Here is a 22,957-nt window from a genome sequence, read left to right as displayed (position 1 = left end):
ATGTATGATTTCTATCAATTTTACGTCAGATAAAAACTTTATTCGCAAGATTCAGATAATTATTTAATAAAAGCTAGATATTTTAAATGAGAATAAGTAAGAAAAGTATTTCCTTGTGCCCCCCTTTCCCTGTTAATGCCCTACCTGGCCCCCTGGCATCACTTTGCTAGACCCGCCCCTGCACAGTTACCAGCTGTCAGCTACATAAACAAAGGATCCTGGTGTTATTTGTCTCTCAGAAACAGTTCATAACTTCCCTTCAACTCATTCATGTCACCTAAAAGGTAAACCTGTTTCTCCATCACCTGTTCAGCTCTGATGATCCAGTAAGGACATCTCCTGGTTTCATCTGCATGTTTCCCTCTCACCACATATCCAAACCGACATCATGACCAGCAGCTTTACAGCTGTGGCTCCAGCAAACATCAGCTGATACTAGCAATTAATATAAAATAAATTCTAACAACAGCTGATCAAGCTTAAACGTGCTGCTGTTGTTTAACGCGACATCCGCTGGTTTCCTCTTTCTGGCGCAAAGTGGGCGATAAACAAACAAGAGAGAAAAGCTGATCAGCTGATCATTGATCAGTTTCATGATTGAAGTAGCAACGGGAGAGGGAGGGGGAGAAGAAGAGGCAGCTGACAGCATAAAGACAGTAACTCCAGCTTTGTGTCTTTTTCATTCTAGCTGAAGTACGGGACAAACTGCGTCTCTTCTCAGCTCAATACGAAACCTGTAATATTTTCTCTGAATGAGGGACCATTCCATTTTTAAGGAGCCGTTGGCAACTCTACTAACTAACCTTATGAATAAAATAAAGTTCACCATCAGTAACATCACAGCACCCACCCAGCTGTATAGAAACTCCATCATGCTAGCTAGTACGCAGTACGAGTTATTGTAACTGACTGTAAAAAGTCAGCACAACGAAAATAAACTCCACCTAAACTTGGTTTATATCTGACCCAGATAGACTGCAGGTCATAACTTCTTACCTGAAGTTCAGTTCACCTGACACTCGGACTGGCGGCCGCCTCTGGTCTCTCCTCCTCCTGCCTACCCTTCCCTCATCCACCTGCTAGCCGCCGTGGAAGCTCCGCCATGCTCGATGGCCAGTCCAGCTATGTTAAACTGTTAATCTTTCGCCGAAAAACTGTTTTCTGTGGTGCTGTCTGTCGTGCTTGGCTCTCCTACCTTTGCTAACATGATGCTCATAGCGCAGAAGCCGATGCTGCATTCACTTACACTCGGATATCTGAGCTTCAGTGTGAAAACATAATCGTACATTTGATATTTCATTGGATTTTATTGTTTTGGCTTCGGGGTGGCACCTGGGGTGGCCAGTCTGGTTGGGGGGGGTGGCCTGTGCCCCCCCAGGCCACCCCGCTGGACACGCCACACACACACACACACACACACACACACACACCAGCAGCTCGTCCTCTCCTCTGATGTGGCCACATACAGGAAGTGACACCCCGTGTTGGTGTAGTGTTCCTGTCTGAGTCATGTGACGGGAGCGGACGGTCTCGGCTGGGGGGCGGTCCCTGTCTGTAAGCGGAGGCAGGGGCGGATCTAGAAGGGTGGCATGGCACTTGCCACCCCAAGTGCCTTCCCAGTTTTGCATATGACAGTGTTGTTTATTAAAATAAGATAGCATTAACAGTTTGAGCGTAGTTACAGTCAACAGTGAATATAAATGCTAAAACTGAATATATTGCATAGTGTTTCCCCCTCCACCATTAACAAATGGTTCAGCCCATAGCAGGACCGGCTTTTTTCTTGTTTTCAGCAAGCGATGCTCATGATTGTGCCAGAGCACATTTTGAACAACACCATGGGAATTACGGATTTTACACTGGTGGTTGGATGTTACACTCTGGAAATGGAAGGAAGGTGAGTGTTATTAACCCTCTGTGGTCCACGGACACGCTGCACCTCCAAATCACATGACTGATGTAAGCTGACACAGCAACAAGCTGCAGCCACGCTGAGTCTCTGTTTCAGCCCACATCGAAAGTTCTGACTTCAAAGTTTTTACATTTTAATTACAGGCCAGTAAATCCAGGGTTATGATAATATATATAAGTCATGCTTTTTTTCTAAATACTGTCGTCACGTTTTTGTGTGTGTGTATGTGTGTGTGTGGGTGTGTGTGTTTTAAGCGTTTTCTAAGGAAAGCGCGAAAACAGTAAAGAAAGGAAAGAAAGCCACCTCTTTCCTATCGGTGGAAAAATGCACCATGTCGACCAATTTAAAAAAAAGTCAACATGTGGGATTTGGTTGTTTAGGAAGAGGGGAGAGTTTTGGGAGTGACGGTAACGGCAGCGAGACAGAGCGAGCGAGTGAGAGCGAGAGAGTTTTTAGATGTGGGAGATTTGTGACGTTTAGTGTGGAGTGTATAGTTAGTGTGTTGTGTTGTCTTGTGTAGTTCGTTTGTGTAGTCGTTGTTTTGTTTTGTGTGTCAGTGAGGGCACTAATGAATGTCACTAAGGCACATTTGTAAACACTGTCACTACATAGAAAACCAGCGGAGTGATACACCTCCTGTTGTCAGGCCTGCAGGTTTATCCCTGTGCAGGGGTCCGTTCTTCGTACCTCGCTTACTACATCCAAGATCAAATCATCGCGCTAACTTTGAGCTCGCTAATCCGGTTCTCCGAACACACCTGTTGTTGACGATTAGTATAGCTGGATGAAGTAATGTGAGATCACTGGGTGGCTTAAAAGGGGCTACGCATCGATAGTAGAAACATTGATCGGCAACCCTGTGATTGGTCGGCGAAGACGTTGAAGGAGCGCGCTCAGTATTTTTCGGCAGCAGAGCAAGAACTCTTGATCGAGGGATATCAGGAGTTTCAGAGTTTAATTAAAACGCAAGGGAACACTGCAAAGGCTGCAAAAGCAAGGAGAGAGGGCTGGCAGAAAGTTGCTGACAAATTAAACTCGTAAGTAATTTATTATATTATATTACATTATATCCTCTTTCACATTAGAGCCACAACAGGACCCACTAGAACATGGGGACAAGTAAAAGTGAAATATAAGAATATTCTACAGAATGGTAATATTTATCACTTATATTGCTTTTAGTCTCTTGAAAAGAGACCCTGAAATAATCTGTTTGTTTGTTTATAACAGCAACCAAGAAAAGGGCAGAGCAAATAAAGACAGGTGGTGGTCCTGCACCCCTCGTCACACCCGGCAGAGGAGCTGGCCCTAGGGTTGAATGCCACCAGACCCATTGTTGAGGGCATCCCTGGGGCAGCTCTTCCTTAGACCAGCAGCCGGGTGCAGTAGCAGCACCTTCATAACTGGTGCTATTTGTACAATGTAAAATATTTGGTTGTTGCCTTAATTAAAATGCTTTTTGTACTGTGACATTTATTGACATTGTGGGTTTTTTTGTGTAGTTTTACATAACACTCCATCACTTCTACCTGTTCCCATGCAAGGGGTGACTGAAGCATGCACAGTAAGTTGAGATATATATATATATATATATCCCGTCTATCCCACAATATCCGCTGAATTCTGTAAACTCTCCTTATCAATCTTGCACCTTCCTTGCTCGTGTACAAACGGACAGGACATGGCTGCGACAGACTTCCCAAATCCACCTTCGCTTTTATAGCCGTGGTCTCTCATCTTGATTGCACGTAGTAATTTACTATTACTACCCTAAAATATGAATTACATCTGACATAATCTACTACATGACATGATTACTAGTACATTTCCCTTTTTTCGGAAATGACCTGTATGTATCTGTATGAAATCAATAAAAGAATCAAATCCTGCATTATCTTTAGTTACATTGATAATATTTATTTATGGAAAAACAGTGGAGAAATGTCGCTGTTCCTTTCGTATAACTGCAGCGGACATACCTGAGTAGCCGCGATCTAATCCTGTTTACATAAAGTAAACCTGCTCCCGAGCAGGTTTACGCTTACGGATCTGTTGCTATGACAGCAAGTCCCAGATGAGCTTCGGAGAACCGAACGATCCAAGATCACGCGAAATCGTCAACAATCAAATCCGGCTAACTTACTTAGCGAGGTACGAAGAACGGACCCCTGCTCTCCTCTGTCTTTTGGTGGACAAACTTTTTTTTACTGGCACACATCATTTGTGGGGCATCTTATTTTGAAACCTGATTGTTCTCTGACTTTAGTTTTAGTAATATTTTTAAATGGTTGTACAAAATGAAAGAAATGCAGGTGTATTGGCTGCATTTATAGATAAATAGTTGTATATGTTTACAAAATGCACAATTTATATTTGCATTTCAAGTTGTAAAAATTTACTCAACATGTCTGTGGGGTTTTTTTTAGAGTAAAAAGTTCTTTGTGTGATTTCAGATCAGTAACACTAATGCAGTATGTCAGTGGAAAAAACAACTAAATTCAGTTGAGCTGAAAAGATACCAAACAAGGCAAGGGGGAAAAAATAAGATGAAACAATTTGAGGGTGAAATACAAACGTAAACTCAAAAGGAGTCAAAAATGGCCGCTTGTATTTCAGACCTCAGAGGGTTAATCCAACAAATCATGAAAAATTAGGTTTAAATTTTTGTTCATAACAGTGCAGATTTCTGACATTTTGTATAATTTAAGCTGTAACAATGTGATTGTTTTCTAACAAAAAACAGTGAAACTTAAGTTAGACGTGTTTGTAAATGAACCGCCCCATGCTGTGTAGCTTTCTGGATTTTATACTTATTGGGCTACATATTTATTTATTATACAGGCTGTACAGTACATAAGATCAAAACTCACATGTTTTATGTAGCTAAAGTGTTTAATTATGTGGGCTACAGACAATAATTAAGTTATAGACTATATTTATATGAAAAACGTGCATACTTACTGCATTTGAATCATTTTAACCATATGTAACCACCTGCATATGTGTTTGAAAAAAAAGGCTTTGATTTTGCCACCCCATTTGATTTCTTTGCCACTCTGAGAAAATTTCTCTAGATCCGCCCCTGAGCGGAGGGTCGGTTCTGGAGCTGATCTGAGCGTGTGTGTGAGTCAGCGTGGCGGCGAGCAGCAGATTAAGTGAACATTCGTTTGTGTGAGTGCTTGTGTTTTTCTTTAAATATCAGCCGAGCGGAGCAGGAAATGAAAGGTAACAGGAAGGCAACGAGGCGGAGAGGGAAAGAAAAGTAAGTCAGACAAGATAATGTGTTCTCCCGAGGCTGCGATCAATACGCCTAATAGAACGGGTTCATTAGCGTTCAGGGCCTGTTCGCACCATCATACCGGGTCACTGTCGGCGAGGCGTTATCGATCGTGGTCCAGAGCGGCTCCTGAGGTGCTGGTTAGCATTGCAGACGCAGTGAAGCTTCCCCAGGGAAAAGCTACGAGTCGATGAGCGGCGACAGAGTTCATCAGATTAAGGAGTCCAATCACGGCACAGCCTCGTAGCGAGACACGCCCACGCTGTTCCCGAGACATGCAGAGTTGATACCAGTGGGTCTCTTCACTCCGCTCGTCTTACTCCTGCTTTCATTTACCGCATCGTCCCGCCTCTCCCTCCAAGTGAGGAAACACCTGATCTCTGCACACCTTTACCTTCATGTACGCCACCGGACGTCTCCACAGACCGCCACGCCGATCACTGACGCCGCCACCTCACCCAGACTACAGTGATGTGCTGTGTGTGGACAGGTATGAGAGGCTGTGCTGTTTTACTGCTGCGGACTCGGGTCTCTGCTCCGGTTCCCTCTGACGTCTGTGTTTACACGTGTAAACGGACCGGCGCTCTCAGAGTCGCGCAGGACGAAGGAAAGCGCTTTTAAACCTGCCGTTTCCTGAATGATCTGCAGGAGGAGCTGAAAGTGTCAGAGCTGGTTATGACGGAGCGGCGTGGGTCAGCGTGGCTGCTGTAATCGTGACAGCTCAATGTGTTTGTTGTGTTTTCATTTCTGTGTCAAACACAGATTCGGCGAGACGTTTACCTGGATAAGTTCATCACATCTCTTTTTTAATTTTGGCTTTAAGACCCAAACAAATAACTGACGAAAAGTTTGTGAGCGCTCACAGAATTTCTATATTTCTGTGTAAATATGATCTTAAATATCATCACAGACTAAAAGAAGCCGATTAAATAAATCAAACATGAGTGTCACAAACACACTGCTCAATAAAACACAATCAGTGAAACAACAGCAGGAGGCTTACAGGGCGACAGGTCTGACCACAGAGCCTCGAGTACACCGGGCTGTTAAAGAACCACACTCAGCAGCATTCCGGTGCCCCATACGCCGTGGGAACGCCGTGGGAACGCCGTGGGAAGGCCGGCTTTAACCTTCCAAAACAAGCATGAAACATGACCTAATCTTCCAGAGATTGCCAGCTACAAAATAACCACCTACTGACCAATCAGATGTGTGGAAAATAACACACTGATTCTCCAGCTTTACCTCGACTGTCTCACCATCAACCAGCGCTCTGCTTCAGTTCTTCCACCCAAAGCTGGGACACAAAACGAGGAGTAACTCTCAGATCTGCGGCTGCTTCATTAGTCGTGCTTTCTGTTCTAAAATCGAACACTTGTGGGATGAACCACGTGGGAGCTTTGTAAAATGAGCGGACGAGTCTCCGAACCCTCCCGAGACATTTTCACAATAATCGTACACGGCGTTAGAAATAAGTCAGCGGGTAGCTAAACCCAGTGTCTGTGACCGCCCGGTGACGGATGAGGGTCCCGACCTGCTGTCGCACAGAAACGCGCGTGAAGCACAGAAGAAGTGAAAATGGAGCCTCCAACAAACAAACGGAGCTTGTGTTGCAGAGTAATTGAGACTCGCTGCTCTCCACCTGTCACGGCTCCATCCCGGGTGGGCGTGGCTTCATTTATTCTGCATCCACACACACCTGCAGTAAACAAACGGCGCCAGCACTCACCTGTGCACTTCCTGCTGCTCTCGTCCTTCTTGGAGGAGCTCATCAGTTTGCAGTTGAAGTTCTCCTCCCAGTACTCAGCAAACCACACGTTCCTCCTGTTGTTCTCCAGAGTCCGCGAAGTGAAGTAGGCATCGAACCCTGAAAGACATCCGGCAGCAGGTCGGAAAACAAAACAGAGAGGTTGATTCATTAGGCGGCGACAGCCTGGAGCACTCGAGCACGAAGAGTCAGAGCAAACAGGACGTGTTTCCTAATGTATGTGAGTGTTTATCTGCTCATCTGTGCTGCATTTTAATCAGGCCTTTATGTAATCCATCTAAAGTGCTGTCAGAGGGGAGTTCTTCAGGAAACACTTCATTCTGCTGGCGTCGAGGAAAACAACCAGAATAACTCGACAGCTCAGGATGGAGCTAATGTAGACAAAGCAAGTTCCCGTTAAAGATTCCTTACAGAACTTCCTGCCAGTTTAAAGAGCTCACAACGTTGTGTAACACTGCCCGAACATACGCCAAGACCGCAGCAACAACAAAACCCTCACATATGGTAATAACATTCCTGGCAGGAAAGGGAATTCCACCGGGATGAATAGAAACGGAGCTGCGGATCACCAGAAATAGCTCCAACCATGTAACCTTTGCACGAATCACAAAGGCCCCGAGAACCGCGGAGGGTGGTGTGTAGGTTTCTAATCGCATAAGCAAATTAAGAGATTATCACTGAAAAACAAGAACCGGGTCAAAAACAGAATTTTATTCATACGCCGACAAAATAATCCGAATAACAACGCCACCTGACATCACAACAGGCGCTGTGACAGGAAGCTGGCAGCACATTTATCATCCGTGCGTGTGATCAGGTCGTTTTTCTGCTGCTGGAATTCTTTCAATAAGAGCGCGCACAGACACGCGGCTGAAGCTGCAACACAACGTGGGCGGGTGCAGCGTGCACTCCAGCGGTCCTGGAGGCTGAGAGGGCATGGCATCGACCACGTGCACCGAAGACGGCGACCTATCGCTAACCATCGCTAACTGCGAGCAAAGTGGGGAGAAACGGGATAACACATATACAGGCACCTTCAAAGTAAAAGCTGTTCATCAATGCTTCAACAATACATTTCAAATGGTGCAACTTTTACTTTGAAGGCAAAGCTTTTTTTAGCCCTCACCCGTGTTTTTAGTTTCCCGACTGAGCGAACAGCTGCTGCGTGTTTGCAGACGAGCTGGTGTTTCCTGTGCAGCCAGTGAGGGGCTGCTGATTCACGCTACAGCATCAGACCGCGACCCTGAGGCCCGAGGCAACCTGACGCATGCATGCTAACCCTAAGATATGCAGCAGCAGTGGAGTCAGATTTCATTCATCTCTCTGCTGATGGCGTTGTCTCCACCGCTCCATCGCTCACAGCCCGACAATCATCGGTACAGGAAACGGAGTCATAAGGAGACAAGTCCTTTATCTAAAGAAGCGCACTTAATCATCTCCTGCTCCCCGTAAGAGCCGCCTTCACTCCGTGCTCGCAGTCCGTCACCCATACTGCTCAGACGTCCTTGGCAGATGATGCCACAGACGCATTCATTGCAATAATTGGGATTAGGGTCGTGACCTCTGCAGGTCTGTGAGGCGGGCTGTGAGTCAGCAGAGCGGGGGTGTGTGGGGGTGATGGAGGTTAGAGGCAGACGTAGAAGGATGTGAGACGTCAGAGTGAAAGTTGAAAAGACTCCAGGACAGACAGGAGTGATTGATAATTCAGCTGAGGTTAGATCCTGCTGGAGGTAAGACAAAGGGGGGGCTAGCAAAAAAAGTTTGGGAACCACTGCTCTCCACTGCTGCGTCACTCTAACCCCCGACTGCCCCATACTGTAGCAGTATGTTCATGGTTTCACACACATCATGTGACTCTTTTGGCAGATAACGAAGGTAAACGCACCTGAGCCAGGAGCTCGGAGCTCGGCTCTCTGGGATCTGTTGTACGTTTTGGGTTCATATTTTTGGCCACTAGGGGTCGCCGAACATGAGCGTGCCTGCACAGAGCGTCCAGCAAAGTGACTTTTTCTCCCGTGGGCCTGGATGTGGACGCGCTCTCTGCGGCGTCCAGCATCAGTCAGTGAAATCACTTGAAGTCTCGGTGCTGCGTCTGCGCACTGTGACGGATGGAGGAAGCTTTGAGCCTGGAAGCTCAAAGTAGGACAGCCGTGATGGCGACTCTCAGGGTATTTGACTGACAGGCGCTCGGAGTCTCTGCGAGCTGCAGAGGGACAGCTGTGCCGCTGCCGTCTATTTCAAGAAGTCTGCTTCTCCATTGTTGAAACGATGAATAATGAATGTAAACAGAAAGGATTCAGAAGTTCGTGCTTCAAATAAGAAACCGAGAAGCAAAACAGGAAATGAGGAGATGCTGGAGGCCTGATTTACTGTAACGGTGAGAGGAGAGACTCCTCCTGCAGCACCTCCTCACAGCTGGAGAGAAAAGTGAATTAGAGATATCCGTGCAGCCGCTCGTTGGAGAGGAGCGTTAGAGCAGCGTCAGAAAAATGTGGAGATTCAACAATAATCGTATCTGGATGGATCCTCGATGTTCCAGCTTCATTTATACGAATCCCTGACGGGACGTAGTCGACTTTATGGGGCAGAAAATGGCGGCTCAGAGTTTGTGTTGGGGTGTCTCACACACACACACACACACACACACACACACACACACACACACACACACACACACACAGTGTTTTATTAAAGTGCCACACAGCTCAGGTTTCTGTTCACACATCGACTGTTTCGACACGTCCACCCAGCTTCCTGTGAGACAGGAAGAAGCTGTTCACATGACCACATCTGAACGTGACCGTGTTTAAACCTGACTCATTTTAAAATGTGAAATGAACCTTAAAAAACAGATAAAAGTTCTGCTGATTTCAGTTTTCCGCCGGCTCTGGTGTTGGGGTGGTGGTGGTGGTGGTGTTGGGGTGGTGGTGGCTTTAACAGAAGCTGCCTGAGAATCCGTCTGATTTTCGGTCTGCTTCAGTCCGTCAGTCTGACAGCAGCACCGCGGTGTAGGACACACGGGGAGACGCTTCAGCTCTCTGGAGTTTGTTGTTGTTCAGATTTTCTGGGTCACAGATCTCACTGACAGCTCGATGCACGCCGTGTCCGACCACGTGACGCGTCACCCCCCTGATTTACAGCCGCCAGCGTGTCAGCCGCTGCTAGACGAGACTCTGGGGTCAGACGGCGTGACTGAGTCACGCTGCTTTTTCCTTTTTTATGGCTCATTTTGTTTTTGACGTGGAAACAAAGCAGCACATCAGACCCTCAAACACACGTCGCTGTAACAGAGACGCTGACACGGCGCTTGTGACACAAAGGAAAAATCAGATAAATGCTCCCTCAAACGCATCATTAGACTCAGACTCCCTCACCATGTCTGCCTCGTGCGCTCGGCAGGTCGGGCAGATGTTTTCTGGGAGTTTGTTTCTGGAAACCGAAAAGAACAGCAGGAGGATGAGGAGTGCAGCGAGCAGCTAACACATGCACATTTATGCCATATTTTAACAGCAGTTTGCTCAGCAGTTCTCCAACACGGGCCTGAGAGCGAGTTAATGAGCAGCCTGTAAACATGCTGCAGGCGGTGGTCTCCACACACCAGGGGGCGCTGCTGCACACAGGGGTCCGGCTGAAGCTCATTTAAATGTATGAGAAACTGCAGGAGCTCATTTGTCCCGTGCACTCGGTAAACCGCTCCAGGTCAGCCTTTCTTTCCTGAGTTTTGGACTTTTTGGATAATTTTATCAAACGATGTGAAGCTGCGTCAGAAGCAGCCTGCAGCAGACACGCAGGCGTTCGTGACCCGACCCGGGTCTCTTCTACTGGTACGACTGAGCTGCAGTCACGTTCAGGCTAAAGGCACCTGTGCAGGTAAAACAGCAGCAAACCCCTTGGGCCTGAAAAACCGAGCTCCAAAACCTGCAGCACACCTAAAAGGTGAGTCAGGTGAGACTTCTGGAGCCCCAAGTGGACATTAGAGGAACTGCAGCTTTGGTGTTTCAGTGCTGCTTCATGTTTACATTAGAAAGCTCTGACCTCTGACTCCTCCTTCAGTGCTCTCACCTGCCACGAGGCACAAAAACCAGCAGCACCCCGCCCCCGTCGGCCTGAACACTTTGGTGTGTCACACCTGTTCTCTCACAGGTAGACACACACGAGGCAGCCATTAGTGTGTGTGTGCGGCTCAGACGGTGTCACTCCAGGAGACGGAGCCTGCTGCTGATCTCTGACCATGGACGCGTGCAGCTTCATCTTTGTATTCTGGATGTTACTTAGTCAGCAGGCTCCAAAATCCACCAATGACATCAGGGTGGTTCCTGCCATTTTTTATCTACAGTCTGTGGTCATTTTGATCAGTTTCATGAATATTTGAACGTTACGCACTCGCCGTGTGTAAACTTTAAACTGCAGTCTGTGTTTTCTGCTGCCCTTCCTCTTTAACCCGTCCAGCTGCCTCGTCTTCCTCACACATCGATGGATGCCGACACCAGTTTACGAAAATTTTCCGAGCGTGTATTTTTTGTGCAGGATTTTCTTGGAAACACAGGTGAGCTCGGAGCGGAGCAGCGTCCATCGTTCAGCTCGTGTGAGGATGATGGTTGGGAATCAAAGACCCCGCGCTGCTCTCAGGGGGCTCTGCAGGTGGGTTTGTGTTTGGTGCTGCAGGGCACGTGACTAATGCGCCGTGTGATTCTGTATAGGGGGATTTGCACAAAGTGCAGGTATGACTAGCTGCCGCTGTTAGGAGGAGGCGGCAGCTTTAACATGAAAATATCTGTCGGTCGGGGGCGTTTTAGCATCTTCTCCCATTTTATTTTGAACATAAACACAGACGTCAAACATGCAGGAACTAAATTCATCCAGTTTCCATGTTTAGAAGTTCGAGCGAGAGGATTTGACATTTTTACACATTTTTGTGTTTGTGGGTCAGAGTTGTGTCACCTGGATCAGAAGCATGATGGAATAAGTATGTGAACAGTCAGCACCTGTTTGGACCTTCAGTCTGACGAACACGCTGCGAGCAAAGACGGGAACGCTTTAACCCTCGACATCCAACCAGGAGGTCTGAACTGAGAGGCTTCTGTCATATTCCAGGCAGGCAGTCTGTGGACACCTGGTCAAAAAACCCAGAAACTATCGTAACGTCATCAAACCACGTCTTTGTTACATACTGAGGAACTTCACTGGGTACAGGGAGGTCACGAAACGTCGTCTTTATGGGGAAAAGTTCAGAGTGAAACTAAAGAAGCTGATCAGGTGGTAAAAATAAACGAGGGCTGATTCTCTGTGATAATGATGAGACACACAGGAAGACAAAGGTGGCACCAAAGCTAAGGTGAAGTCGATCAAAGAGGAAGAGAGGACGAACACAAACAGGACTCCACACAGGAAGTAACCTTCAAAATAAAACAGGGACATGAGAGCGAAGCAGAAACCAATACAGACTAACACTGACTTCATAATAAAGTAAAAGTGACATTTGAAATAATTTGCTTTTAACCTCAAATACACCGAGTTTGGAGTTTGGATCAAAGCCTGAAAAGAGAACAAAAACCTGACGCATGAAGAAAGAAAAACATCAGAAAGTCTCTGCAGCGGAGCCACGACGCTGCAAGGAAACCAGGTCCTGTGGTGGAATTAGACACGTGTCAGGATCCATCAACAAGTTCCCAACAGGATCTAACAAAGAGCTTCAGGAGGAAAGACGGGACGCTGGGAAACCAAACCCCCAAACGATGAAGACAATAACTACAAACACAGCAGTTAATGGCGCCTGTCAGACGCTGCTGAGGGCAGCAAAATAACACGGCAAGAAGGAAAACCAGAGAAAACCAATCACATAAAGCTCTAAACTTCACAATAAAACAGGAAGTGAAGCCAGAGGGAACAAACTTCGAGACGATAAAGGGATGCAGACGGAGAGAAGTAAAAATCCATAAATCCATATTCAGAAAAACACACAGAACAGGAAGTTCAAACCCCGCCGCCTCTGAGCCTGAGCTCGCTGACCAATCAGAGGCTGGGATTCTGACACTGTGTCCTCCGGGCTCGCTGTCAGCTCACAAAATCCAAAAGCCTCTCAGCTGAAACATTTGATCTTTGTGTTTGTGTGTCTGTGGTACGCGTTAAACGACGTCAGCGTGTGGTATTTGTAGTATTTGGTGCTACACAGAGGCTCGGTGCTGATGCGCATGCCTGCAGCAGCGTGCATTTCTTCTCTGGGCTCGGTCTTCCGCTCTGAGCTTTCTGCAATCTCACACGAACAACAACAAGTGTGCTGTTAGCGCACAGAATCATCCAGAAAGCACAAAGAAGACAAACAAGCCGAGGCCACGTGGGGTCACAGCTCCCTCTGCAGCCAAGCTCCAGCTCTAATGGCCAAAATTAAAACAGGGTGCCAGCGGCTTGAGTCGCAGCCAGAACTGCTGCCGGGGCAACAGAGAAATGACAATTAGCGCCCTTACTTAGCCGAGCCTTGAGTGGCAAAAACAATTGGAAAAGTAGTTTAATGCCCTTATTTAAGATAAGACTAATCCTTAATGTGAAAGGAACGCGTGAGAGGTGGAGGGCAGGGCAGGGCGAGGCACAGACGAGACTGACTGCAGGCGTCAGTGGAGCTGCTTTCAAAAACAAGAGGCTCCATCCACCAAATCCTCCATGAAGCAGGTGGATTTGTGTTTTGGGACAATTACAGCCTGACTGCGAAACACGGCCTGGTTTCCACATCCTCGGTGGGAAGCTGCCATTCCACATCACTTTAAGCTTGACCGCTGCTCCAGTGTTTCCCATCAGATCCAGTAAAATAAAGCAGCAGCTGAACTGACTTTCATTTCAGTGTTGGTGGGATGAAATCATGATGAGCAGCATCCAGACGAGCATTTGCAATAACCAGCATGTCTTAACACTTGAATATCCATATGCAACAGAGATAATAATGTGATATTTCATTTCATTCAAAAGGTGGATATTTTCTCTAAATGCAGCAGGCGGGTGGTGTGGGCGGAGGCAGTCTGAGAGACTGGAGACGAACGTTGGTGTGAAGCAGGAGAAAGGATGCTTAGCCTGATCAGTGTCAGCGGCTAAACGTCTCCTCCTCCCATCTCTTTGCCGTTTGTCAGATTAGTGTTTCGTCTGCGAGCAAAGCCAAAGGAATCGTCTGTGACGGGCTGCCAGAGAGCATCCCGCTGAGTTAGAGGAGTCCAGGGAACAGACACGGAGGCAGCGCAGCCACAGACTCGGGCCTGCAGTGGGACCGGGCCCTGCAGAGTCAGGCTGTGCTGTCCTGGGTTCAACCCTCTCACATTATAGTTCCTGCTTAATCTGAACAGCATGCAGTGGAGTCAGGAAACTGATGCACTTACATCACTTAATATTAAATCTAATAACTTTTAGCATGCACATGTGTTATTTCTGTGGGAACAGAAGAGTTCTTGTCAGGTCGGGTTTTCAGTTCTGCTGCATTTTTAGGCTGGCCTCTCTTTAGAGAGGGGCGAGGCGTTCAGTCATTCGAGAGGTGCTCAGAGAAGAGCTGCTGCTCCTCCACATCAAGGTGTTTCAGGCATCTGATTAGGACCTCTAATCATGAGGTGTCCCAGGTATCTCTGAAGTCTCTAAAATAAGCCGAGATCGCCGTCTCTGAACACTAAATGTAAAAAGCACGTACGAGGTTTCTACAACATCAGTAGATCAGCCATGATGACACTTTCTGAGACTATCATCCTAAAATCTGTTGTAAAGTGCATCGGCAGAGCTCTTTTACTTCACTGTAGCGTTCTGTGTTAGTTACTTCATTTTTGTATTATTGATTTATCAAATATTACACCTGCCTCTGTCTGGATGCACGTCGTCTTGCCTCTGAATAAATATCAAGGCCTCTTTGTTCTTTGACCAGTAAAACAGCAAACTAACAGCGGACGACAGTGATGCGCAGAGTAATGCAAGATTGAAGGCAGAATGATGAAACTATAACTCTGGAAGTGAATAAAAGTAAATGGAAGAGTTCAGGTGTAACAGGAAGTGAGAGCACGAAGCTTCGTTCCTAACGTGACCCGTCTGACTCTCTGCTGATGGAAACTGGCGTGAATGGAGTCGTATAGAGCCACAGTTCATTTTTCTCGGCTTCACGGCTGCGCCGACATCCATCACAAGCCGAATTTGTGTGACGCTGCGCTCGCAGTTATTTCCTGCGTTTGGCGGTGTGAGGGAGGACATCCATCCTGGCAGATGCTGATCATGTTTTAAACATGGAGTCAGATTAAAATCCGCATCCTCCTATCTCCGGCGCACACATGGGCACGCTGGAGCCGGCAGCTCAGGGCTTCAAACAAAGAGGCTGGAGCTGGAGCGCAGTGGGCGGGTGGAGGAGGCGGAGGGAGGCTCCTCTCTGCTTCATTTCCTCTCCTGCAGTTAGACTTCTGTCTCCTGGACTGCACAGAGCTGCTTCACCACCACTCACACCTTTGAAGGATTTGCGCTTTGTAACGAAGGATGCTGTGCATCGTTTTCCCATCAGCGCGAGCTCGCCGCATCGTCAATGCAAATTCAAACAATAAAAGAATTCATACCCAACAATTAAACAAAGGACCTCAGGCCTCCATTTGTTCATACAATAACATGTCGCAGCTCCGCCTTCCACAATTTAGATTTCATTACATTAAATGAGAGTAAGTGATTTGAGTTAAAGACATTTAACTCACAATTCAAGAAATCTCTGTCCCTCTCGTCTCTGTTACCTCAACGACCGTCCCTCTGAAGGTGTGTTATCGAGGACGTGATTGACTGCGCCGCCAAGCCCGACGTGATGATTGGTCCTCACATTTCAGCTAAAAGTTGTTCGCTGCTGCCCGCCTCGGTCACGCTCTCCATCACTGTCGATGAACCAAAACCACGAAGCTAAAGCTTCAGATCGATATCAGTGACTTATGTGCACGATTAAGTGTTTCATCATCAGACTGAACGATGACGACAACGTGAAACTAAACTCAGACTGAGCAGTGAACTTAAGGACAAAGGAAGACATGACAGCACAGCTGAGCGAACTAGGGAAACGCACAAAGGTGACGTTCAGAGTGTGGAGCAGGACGGGCCACAGATTCAGGTTCAGATCTGAGGAGTTTCCAGGTTATGAGCAACGTGACTTCACCCAACTGTGAGAGTCCACTTTCTGTCCCGTGGGTGCACACTCAGAAATCCTTCGGACAAAACTGAGCGGACTCTGGTGGACCCTGAAGGCTGCTTTCATGTCTCCTCGGTTCAGTGACTTCCTGAAGCCTCCATTTCCTGTCCGTGACTCCGTCTCACTGCTGAGATCCAGACATCCAAGTGTCTGGTGGCAAACAGCCCACAGCAAGAAGAACTGAACTTTACCTGTTCAGGTGGGAAACACTGAATGTGTCACCTGCAGGTTTTTGGTGAACAGACTCGGCGCTTTGCCAGTTTCCCACAAGTGTGACATTAAAAGGCTCAGATTTGTGGATTAGAAGCTGTAATTGAGTTTGGGAAGTGGATTCATCCCGGCTGGAGATTGCAGACTCAGCAGGCATCTTCTGTCGGGGGGAAACTTCACAGCCTGCAGCTTAATTCTACCTCATCTTCAACTTTCTCTTCTTCTTCTGCTTCCCCTTTGTTCCCGACGTGTTTTCCCCAAAACCTTTTCTTCTCCACATCCCCCCCTCTGTCTCGCTTCCTCTCTTGGGTTCAGTCTCAGCAATTATCGGGCACAGTAAGCAGGGCTGCGTTCAGGCACGCAGCGCCACGATTTACATGAAAATAGAAGCTGGATTTATTTTCTCAGACTTGAAAAGACAATAAATCAAAGCGAAACTGACCTCCTCTGTCCGGGATCCGAAACACCGACTTCGCCGCAGATTTGAAACGAGGTTTTGATTTATTCATAATCAGCCTCCGTGTCTTTAACATGTATGCGATATCAGCCGGTGTGACAGGGAAGGCCGCAGAGGGAGAGCGTGCGCAGCAAAGCGATGTCTGCATAAATGAGGACGGCTCCTGTCACTGCACACATTTGTCTGGACAAGTCTATAAGTCGGACAGAGGCCTGCATTAAAATCATGCAGACGTAACCTTTCAGAGCACAGAAACAGGAACAAACACGGCGTTTCTTAAATGTTTCAGTCGCTCACAGACGGCGGGGATCCGTGTTTGTTCCACCTGGATGAGCCTCAGCGATCAGCCCGGCTGTTCACTGGGTGAAGAGATGAGGACAGACGGTCGGCGTGATCTACACGTCTGTGCAGCTGGACCTGAAGCAGCATCAGCACGTCCAACTGAGACGCCCAGACCTCCCTCTCCTCAGCACCTCCTGCATCTTACAGAGATATCATCTCTCCCTGGGGCCTCCTCCCGGCAGGAGATGCCCCAGCCATCTCCTTCAATGCAGAGGAGCAGCATCTACTCTAAACTCCCCCTGAGTGACAGCGCTCCTCACACTGAGGCATTATTCACGGGCCACAGGTGAGGGTAGGCGTGCAGATCAGTAAGTCGACGCTCACCAGTGTGCAGGTGGGATCAGAAGACCAACAGTCCGTCTGTTCCCGACCCTCAGACACGTGAACTCTTCCACTTGAGGCAGAAACTCGTCGCTGACCCAGAAACCAGCCTTTTCCAGCCGAGAGCCGCCGCCTCAGCCGATTCGCACTCAGCTGCGAGCCAGCTATGAGTTGGAGGTCAGCGCTCAATGAAACCAGGATCGCATCATCCGCAAAAAACAAAGACAAGAGGTCAGTGAAGCGTGCGCCCTGTGCGGCCTGGCTGCTCAGAGAAGTCCTGTTCTGAACAGTATCAGCGAGGAGGTCAGCTCTGCACCTGCCACGCCCCGCCGGGACCTTACTGCCCGACTTACTGTCTGCCAGCGTGAGCCCTTATAAAAGGACCGACACTGATGGAGCCCCAGATAACCCGGGGAGGGTAAACACGTCACCATCCATCCATGCACGCTGGCCTGCATGCCTCCGTTTGGAGTGGCAGAATAACAATGAGTCCAGCTCTGAGACTTTGAGAGTCATAATCTCCGGAGGTTTAAGTATTATTGGTGACGCTGAGTCATCCTCAGAGCTCAGTCCAAACAGGATCAGCGGGTGATGTAAACCCTGCTCTCAGAGCACACTTCACAGGCAGCAGCTGATGAGGTTTGTGCAGAAGGTTAATCTGCCTGTGACTCTCATCATAAAGCAAATTTCTCCCCATCACGAGTCTCTTCCTGCTCCTCGCGGCGTGCCCTCTGGTGTAATGGGTCTGATGCCCTTAAACCTGACTCACCCCGCCCCTCGTTACGCTGCAGTGCTCTCTGCGAGTGCCTTTATGCTCAGAAAACCCCCATTTCCATAAATCAGTCATCAGAGCGCAGAGTTTATGAGCGCAGCAGCTCCTGTCAGATCCGAGGTGACAGCCCGAGTTTGGCAGCAGAAAAAAGGTCAGAGCGATGTTACGCGCGCAGAAACAGAAACGCTGCTGCGGCTGCTTCCGTTCGCCTCCTGACAGAAGTATTAGTGCTGCGAGAACAAAAGAACAAAGAGCTCAGACTTTATTTGAAGTCAGAGCGTTGAAGTGGCACAACAAACCGCCGCCGTATATCCCCGTCACCATCTTTGTTTGACACGACAGCCACGTTCGCCGTCGTCTGTAGTTACGACGCGCGCTGTAATCTAAACGCTGCCATCAGCACCGATGAGGAGGTCGGCCGTGCTCTCGTTACGTTTCCTCTGATCTGCGGTTTCAGCGTCGTTACGACGGCGGCGCTTCTCTGCGTGTCACACCTCTGAAGAGAGTTCAGAAAAACACTCTGGCACAAAGGAAGAGGTCGGGATTTTCAAAATAAGTTAGCTTTGCTTTCCTGTCTGTTCAGTGTGAGGCTGCAGTGACCCCGGAGTCACAGAAACACAAACATGTTTTAGTTTTAACTCTGACACTAATTACTGACTCAAACAAACTGTTTGCTTAAAAGGTTTTTTTCAGCTTTAATTAATCATTATGTGCACAGCAAAGGCAAACAGTGTCCTTGAATAAGGTTTTTAAGGTTAACTGTCCCACTCACACTGTGAACGGCGTGTCCGTGCACAGCAGCAGCGTTTCATCTGCACACAAACGGGATCTTTTTTCAAACCTGATACTTTTTATTAGCGTCTCAAACTGACAGAATAAAACAATTCAAAGTCTGCCAGAGTAACTACAGTCAGCCTCAGCCGACTGCTGCAGACGGCGACTTTAGTAGGCTTAAAGATCATCACTGTGACATCAGAGGAAATACAGGAAGTGAAATCATTTTTATGCCAACACAACACATTTGAAACTTTCTATAAAAAACAGCTGAACAGTTTCATATTTTATCGGCGTGCATAAAAAGTCAAAAGCATGAGTGTGTTTGGACTCTGCTGCAGCTCTGCACCTTTAATATACGATAATACGTTTATGGTCACGTCTTTAAAATCATTACAGAGAACGTTTTCAAAGAGTTTAAGGCCACAGTGAACCTTTATTCGTCTGACAGGAAGTAAGAAGAGCAGAGAAAGGTCTCCTTTAGTAAAAGCCCTCCGTGCCCGGTGAGATATTGGCTTTCTGCAGCGCTGATGGAAGCAGAATAATGACGACGAAATAATCATCATCAAAAGAGTCCTGACCAATCTGGTGTGACTGCAAACCCAGAAATGCGAGACGGCGAGCGTTCCCGACATGATTGAGTTTTCAGAAGTTCTGCTTATTCAGGAAGACGTGGAGGAAAAAAAGTCTGTTTCGGAGATAAGAGCGAGCGCCGAGGACAGACAAACCAAGTTCTCATTTCCTTCATGTAGCAGCCAGCTGATAAACTTTACACTCACATATTCTCATAGAGACGAGCAACGTGAAACCATAAGCGGCGAGGGACTTACCGCTGATGGTGGCCCTCTTCGGCAGGATGGTGATGGCTCCCACCGCGGCGTCCTCCAGGTGCTGGATGGGACTGTTTTTGGCGCCCCAGCTGTCGGAGCCGATCCACAGGAAATGACCCACTTGGTCCGCTCGCTTACTGGCGTTCAGGATGCCCCTGTGTGAGAAAGCAGTCACAGCCAGCGTCACAGACCCCACCCACACTTTAGTTTCCACATCACTTTACCTGCAGAGGTTTATGTCCTGGACCAACGCGGTCACTAAAGAGCCTAACCTGTCATTATCCACCAACCCGCTGCATCTACAAGACGTCATCTGTTTAGTTCAGGCTTTCCTAAAGGCTGCTGCTGAAGACTTCGAGCTCCGTCTGAGCTTTGGACTGATTAACGGAGACGCTGAGTCAGAGGTGGAGAGTGAGTGAAGAAGGACTGTGGAGACGCAGGGGAACAGAAGTCTGCAGACACCGATCAGCGCCACGGAAAACTTTTCCAGAGTGTCTGATTGATGTCGAGTTTTCCTCAGCCTGATGTTAACGTGAATATTTTATCTGCTTTAACCTGGCAGAGTACTCATGAACGTGGCTCACGTCTAATCTCCCGCCAGCTCATCCAGGAGCACCGAGGCGTTTCCAAACCGGCCGAGAGACGTAACCTCTCCAGCGTGTCCCGGGTCATCTCCAGGATCTCCTCCCTTAGGGTCGTGCTCATTATCCCAAACATTTTTACTTCCTCTCAGTGGATGGAGGGTGCCGGCATGACTGCGAGGTCCTGATGTGCTGAGCATCCAATAAAAATCCATCTGAATACATTAAATATAGCAAATGAAAAACGTAGTATTGTGTTTGCTGGCACTAACACATCAGTCCTGAAGTTTCCTCTCATTCTCGCTGAGGTGAAGACGATGATTCAGGTCACGTATTTAACTTTTGTACCTCGGCAGGATTATTACCTGATGTCTTCATCGGAGGCGAACAGGATGACCGCCCTGGCGTACCGAGTGTCCAGCAGCTGGCGGATGATTTTATCAAAGTCGGAGGATTTGTGGTCGTGAGGGATCTTCAGGGACTGAGCGATACAGATTCCACCTGAGCAGACAAAACAAAGGGCACAATTAACTTGGAGTCATCAGCTTCCTGAACTGCAGCAGCCTTAAAAAGTATAATTTATCCGTTTTATCTGCAATGGCTTTAACCTTTCAGAAACAGCGTTATTAGAGGTTTGGCCCCGAGCTCGTCCTAAAGGTTAAAGTCTGAGAGGACGAAAGTGCAGAAGAAGAAGGAGGACTCTGCTCTCCTGACATTTCACGAAACCGCCGACATCTCCGCACACAGTCGCCTTAACAGTGTGAGAGCTGCAGGCTGCCTTCAATAAATGTCACTGACAGAGAAACGCTCAGCCGCAGCTCTTCTTCTCCTCGCCACGCCGACAGGAAAGCTTCTGATCTCACGTTTGTTCCGACTGATATGGAAATGGTAAATAAGTACAGGTTTCAGCTCACCTGAGCCACCGAATAGCAGAGCGAACCAAACACAGCGAACCATGAAACAAATGACAGTCGCTCATTAGAAGCATTTTATCAGCTGAGACGAGATACAGATACAGGTGTTCAGTACTGATGTGATCTCAGAGGTAAATAAATCATCATAAATCACCAGCAGTCATTAATAATGAGCATAAAACTCCACTTAAATGTTGCTTTAACAGCTTTGGAAGATAAAATGTGACACATTCACCACACTGGCAATAATTTAACATTAAACAATGAAAATATATTTACATTCCCTTCAGTAGTTTGTCTGAGTCTGATGTTAGTTACAGTCTCAGGATGATGCATTCAGTGACTCACACCTGCATTTTCTTTGATAGCCACCAGGGGGCGATACCTGCAATTGACAAAGCTTTCTGGTCCTGTAGAAGTTTTTGGGAGACTTCCTGTTTGTAGGCTCAGGTGGTTTCAGGTCATACTCAATTCAATTCAATTCAGTTTTATTTACACAGCACCAAATCACAACAACAGTCACCTCAAGGTGCTTTATATTGTAAGGTAGACCCTACAGTAATACAAGCAGGTGACCCCCTATGAACAAGCACTTTGGCGACAGTGGGAAGGAAAAACTCCCTTTTAACAGGAAGAAACCTCCAGCAGAACCAGGCTCAGGGAGGGGCGGGGCCATCTGCTGTGATTGGTTGGGGTGAGGATAGACAGGATAAAGACATGCTGAATGAAACATTTTGTCATCGTCTCCCTCAGAACGGAGCGTTGCATGCTCATTGGTTAGTGACTGAGAAATCACCAGCCAATCAGAATCCTGTGGGCTTACAGGTGTATCCACTGCTTGGTCAACCCGTCTGGCTTCAAGAATCAAAATGGTGATGAGAGTGATGTCATACACTCAATACAGTCTCGAGTGTATGACATCACAGTGGTTACGCCCATCTTTCATACAGAAGCAGCTCTCTGCTCAAAAACCAGCACAAAAGAAGAAGACAGAGAGCGGACATCGGGCGCTCCTATTGGTTGGTTCATGAGACTGAATGAGCCGAGACAAAGATGTGATGTCAGCTGTGACCATCGACGGTAAAACCACCGTGAATCATTTCACCTCTGATCTTTAAGAGCAGACATCTCCTGATTATCTCAGAGCGTGACATTAACCTGTGGCCGAGTCGTACCTGATGGAACTCACCAGAAGAAAAAGCCGAGACGGAGGCTGGCGCGGCGTGCACTAACATATTTCCTTCATTGCTCAGAGATTACAGGAGAATCCTGGAAAACACGAAGCCACGCCATGAAGTCGAGTCCAGCTGCTCGCACACAGGCGTGCACTTCAAAGAAGACTCCTGAGCTCAGTTTTATTTGTGCTCCATATTTTTATTAAAAACTGTTAAATCAAACATGAAGGTAGCTGAAGAGCAGCGTGTGTGAGCTTTCACTGTTTCATGCTGGAACACTTCAGGTGAGTCCTGCACACAGAAAATCCCAGAGGGCGACGGATGGAGCCAAACATGGAACTACAGACCGGTCGCAACGAGGAACGACAGGTGAAGGATGACACCTGCTGTATTCATCACGGCTACTTCCACGTGTCCATGTGTGGGCGGAGTTTATTCTCAGGCTTAAA

At 47.6% G+C, this 22,957-nt stretch overlaps 2 protein-coding genes across 2 annotated transcripts in view; both read right to left on the bottom strand.

The window, feature by feature from the left end:
- The window catches only part of LOC116312921 (metabotropic glutamate receptor 7), a 67,235-nt gene extending 47,064 nt beyond the window's left edge, over nucleotides 1-20,171 (bottom strand). Inside the window, exons 1-3 of the mRNA XM_039612693.1 lie at nucleotides 20,111-20,171; nucleotides 19,839-19,993; nucleotides 6,919-7,056 (exon numbers count right to left, since the gene is read on the bottom strand). Of these exons, the coding sequence (XP_039468627.1) occupies nucleotides 6,919-7,056; nucleotides 19,839-19,993; nucleotides 20,111-20,151 (334 nt within the window). The 5' untranslated portion in view covers nucleotides 20,152-20,171. The remainder of the gene's footprint in view (nucleotides 1-6,918; nucleotides 7,057-19,838; nucleotides 19,994-20,110) is intronic.
- Nucleotides 20,172-20,532: 361 nt separating this feature from the next.
- Nucleotides 20,533-22,957, bottom strand: part of LOC120440355 (metabotropic glutamate receptor 7-like) — a 98,814-nt gene continuing 96,389 nt past the window's right edge. The window contains exons 4-5 of the mRNA XM_039612689.1: nucleotides 20,785-20,920; nucleotides 20,533-20,634 (exon numbers count right to left, since the gene is read on the bottom strand). Of these exons, the coding sequence (XP_039468623.1) occupies nucleotides 20,568-20,634; nucleotides 20,785-20,920 (203 nt within the window). The 3' untranslated portion in view covers nucleotides 20,533-20,567. The remainder of the gene's footprint in view (nucleotides 20,635-20,784; nucleotides 20,921-22,957) is intronic.

Source organism: Oreochromis aureus, linkage group 5, assembly GCF_013358895.1.
Source record: "Oreochromis aureus strain Israel breed Guangdong linkage group 5, ZZ_aureus, whole genome shotgun sequence".
Classification (NCBI taxonomy): domain Eukaryota; kingdom Metazoa; phylum Chordata; class Actinopteri; order Cichliformes; family Cichlidae; genus Oreochromis; species Oreochromis aureus.
Note: the sequence above shows the minus strand (reverse complement) of the source record. Positions and strands in the feature narration are given on the sequence as shown.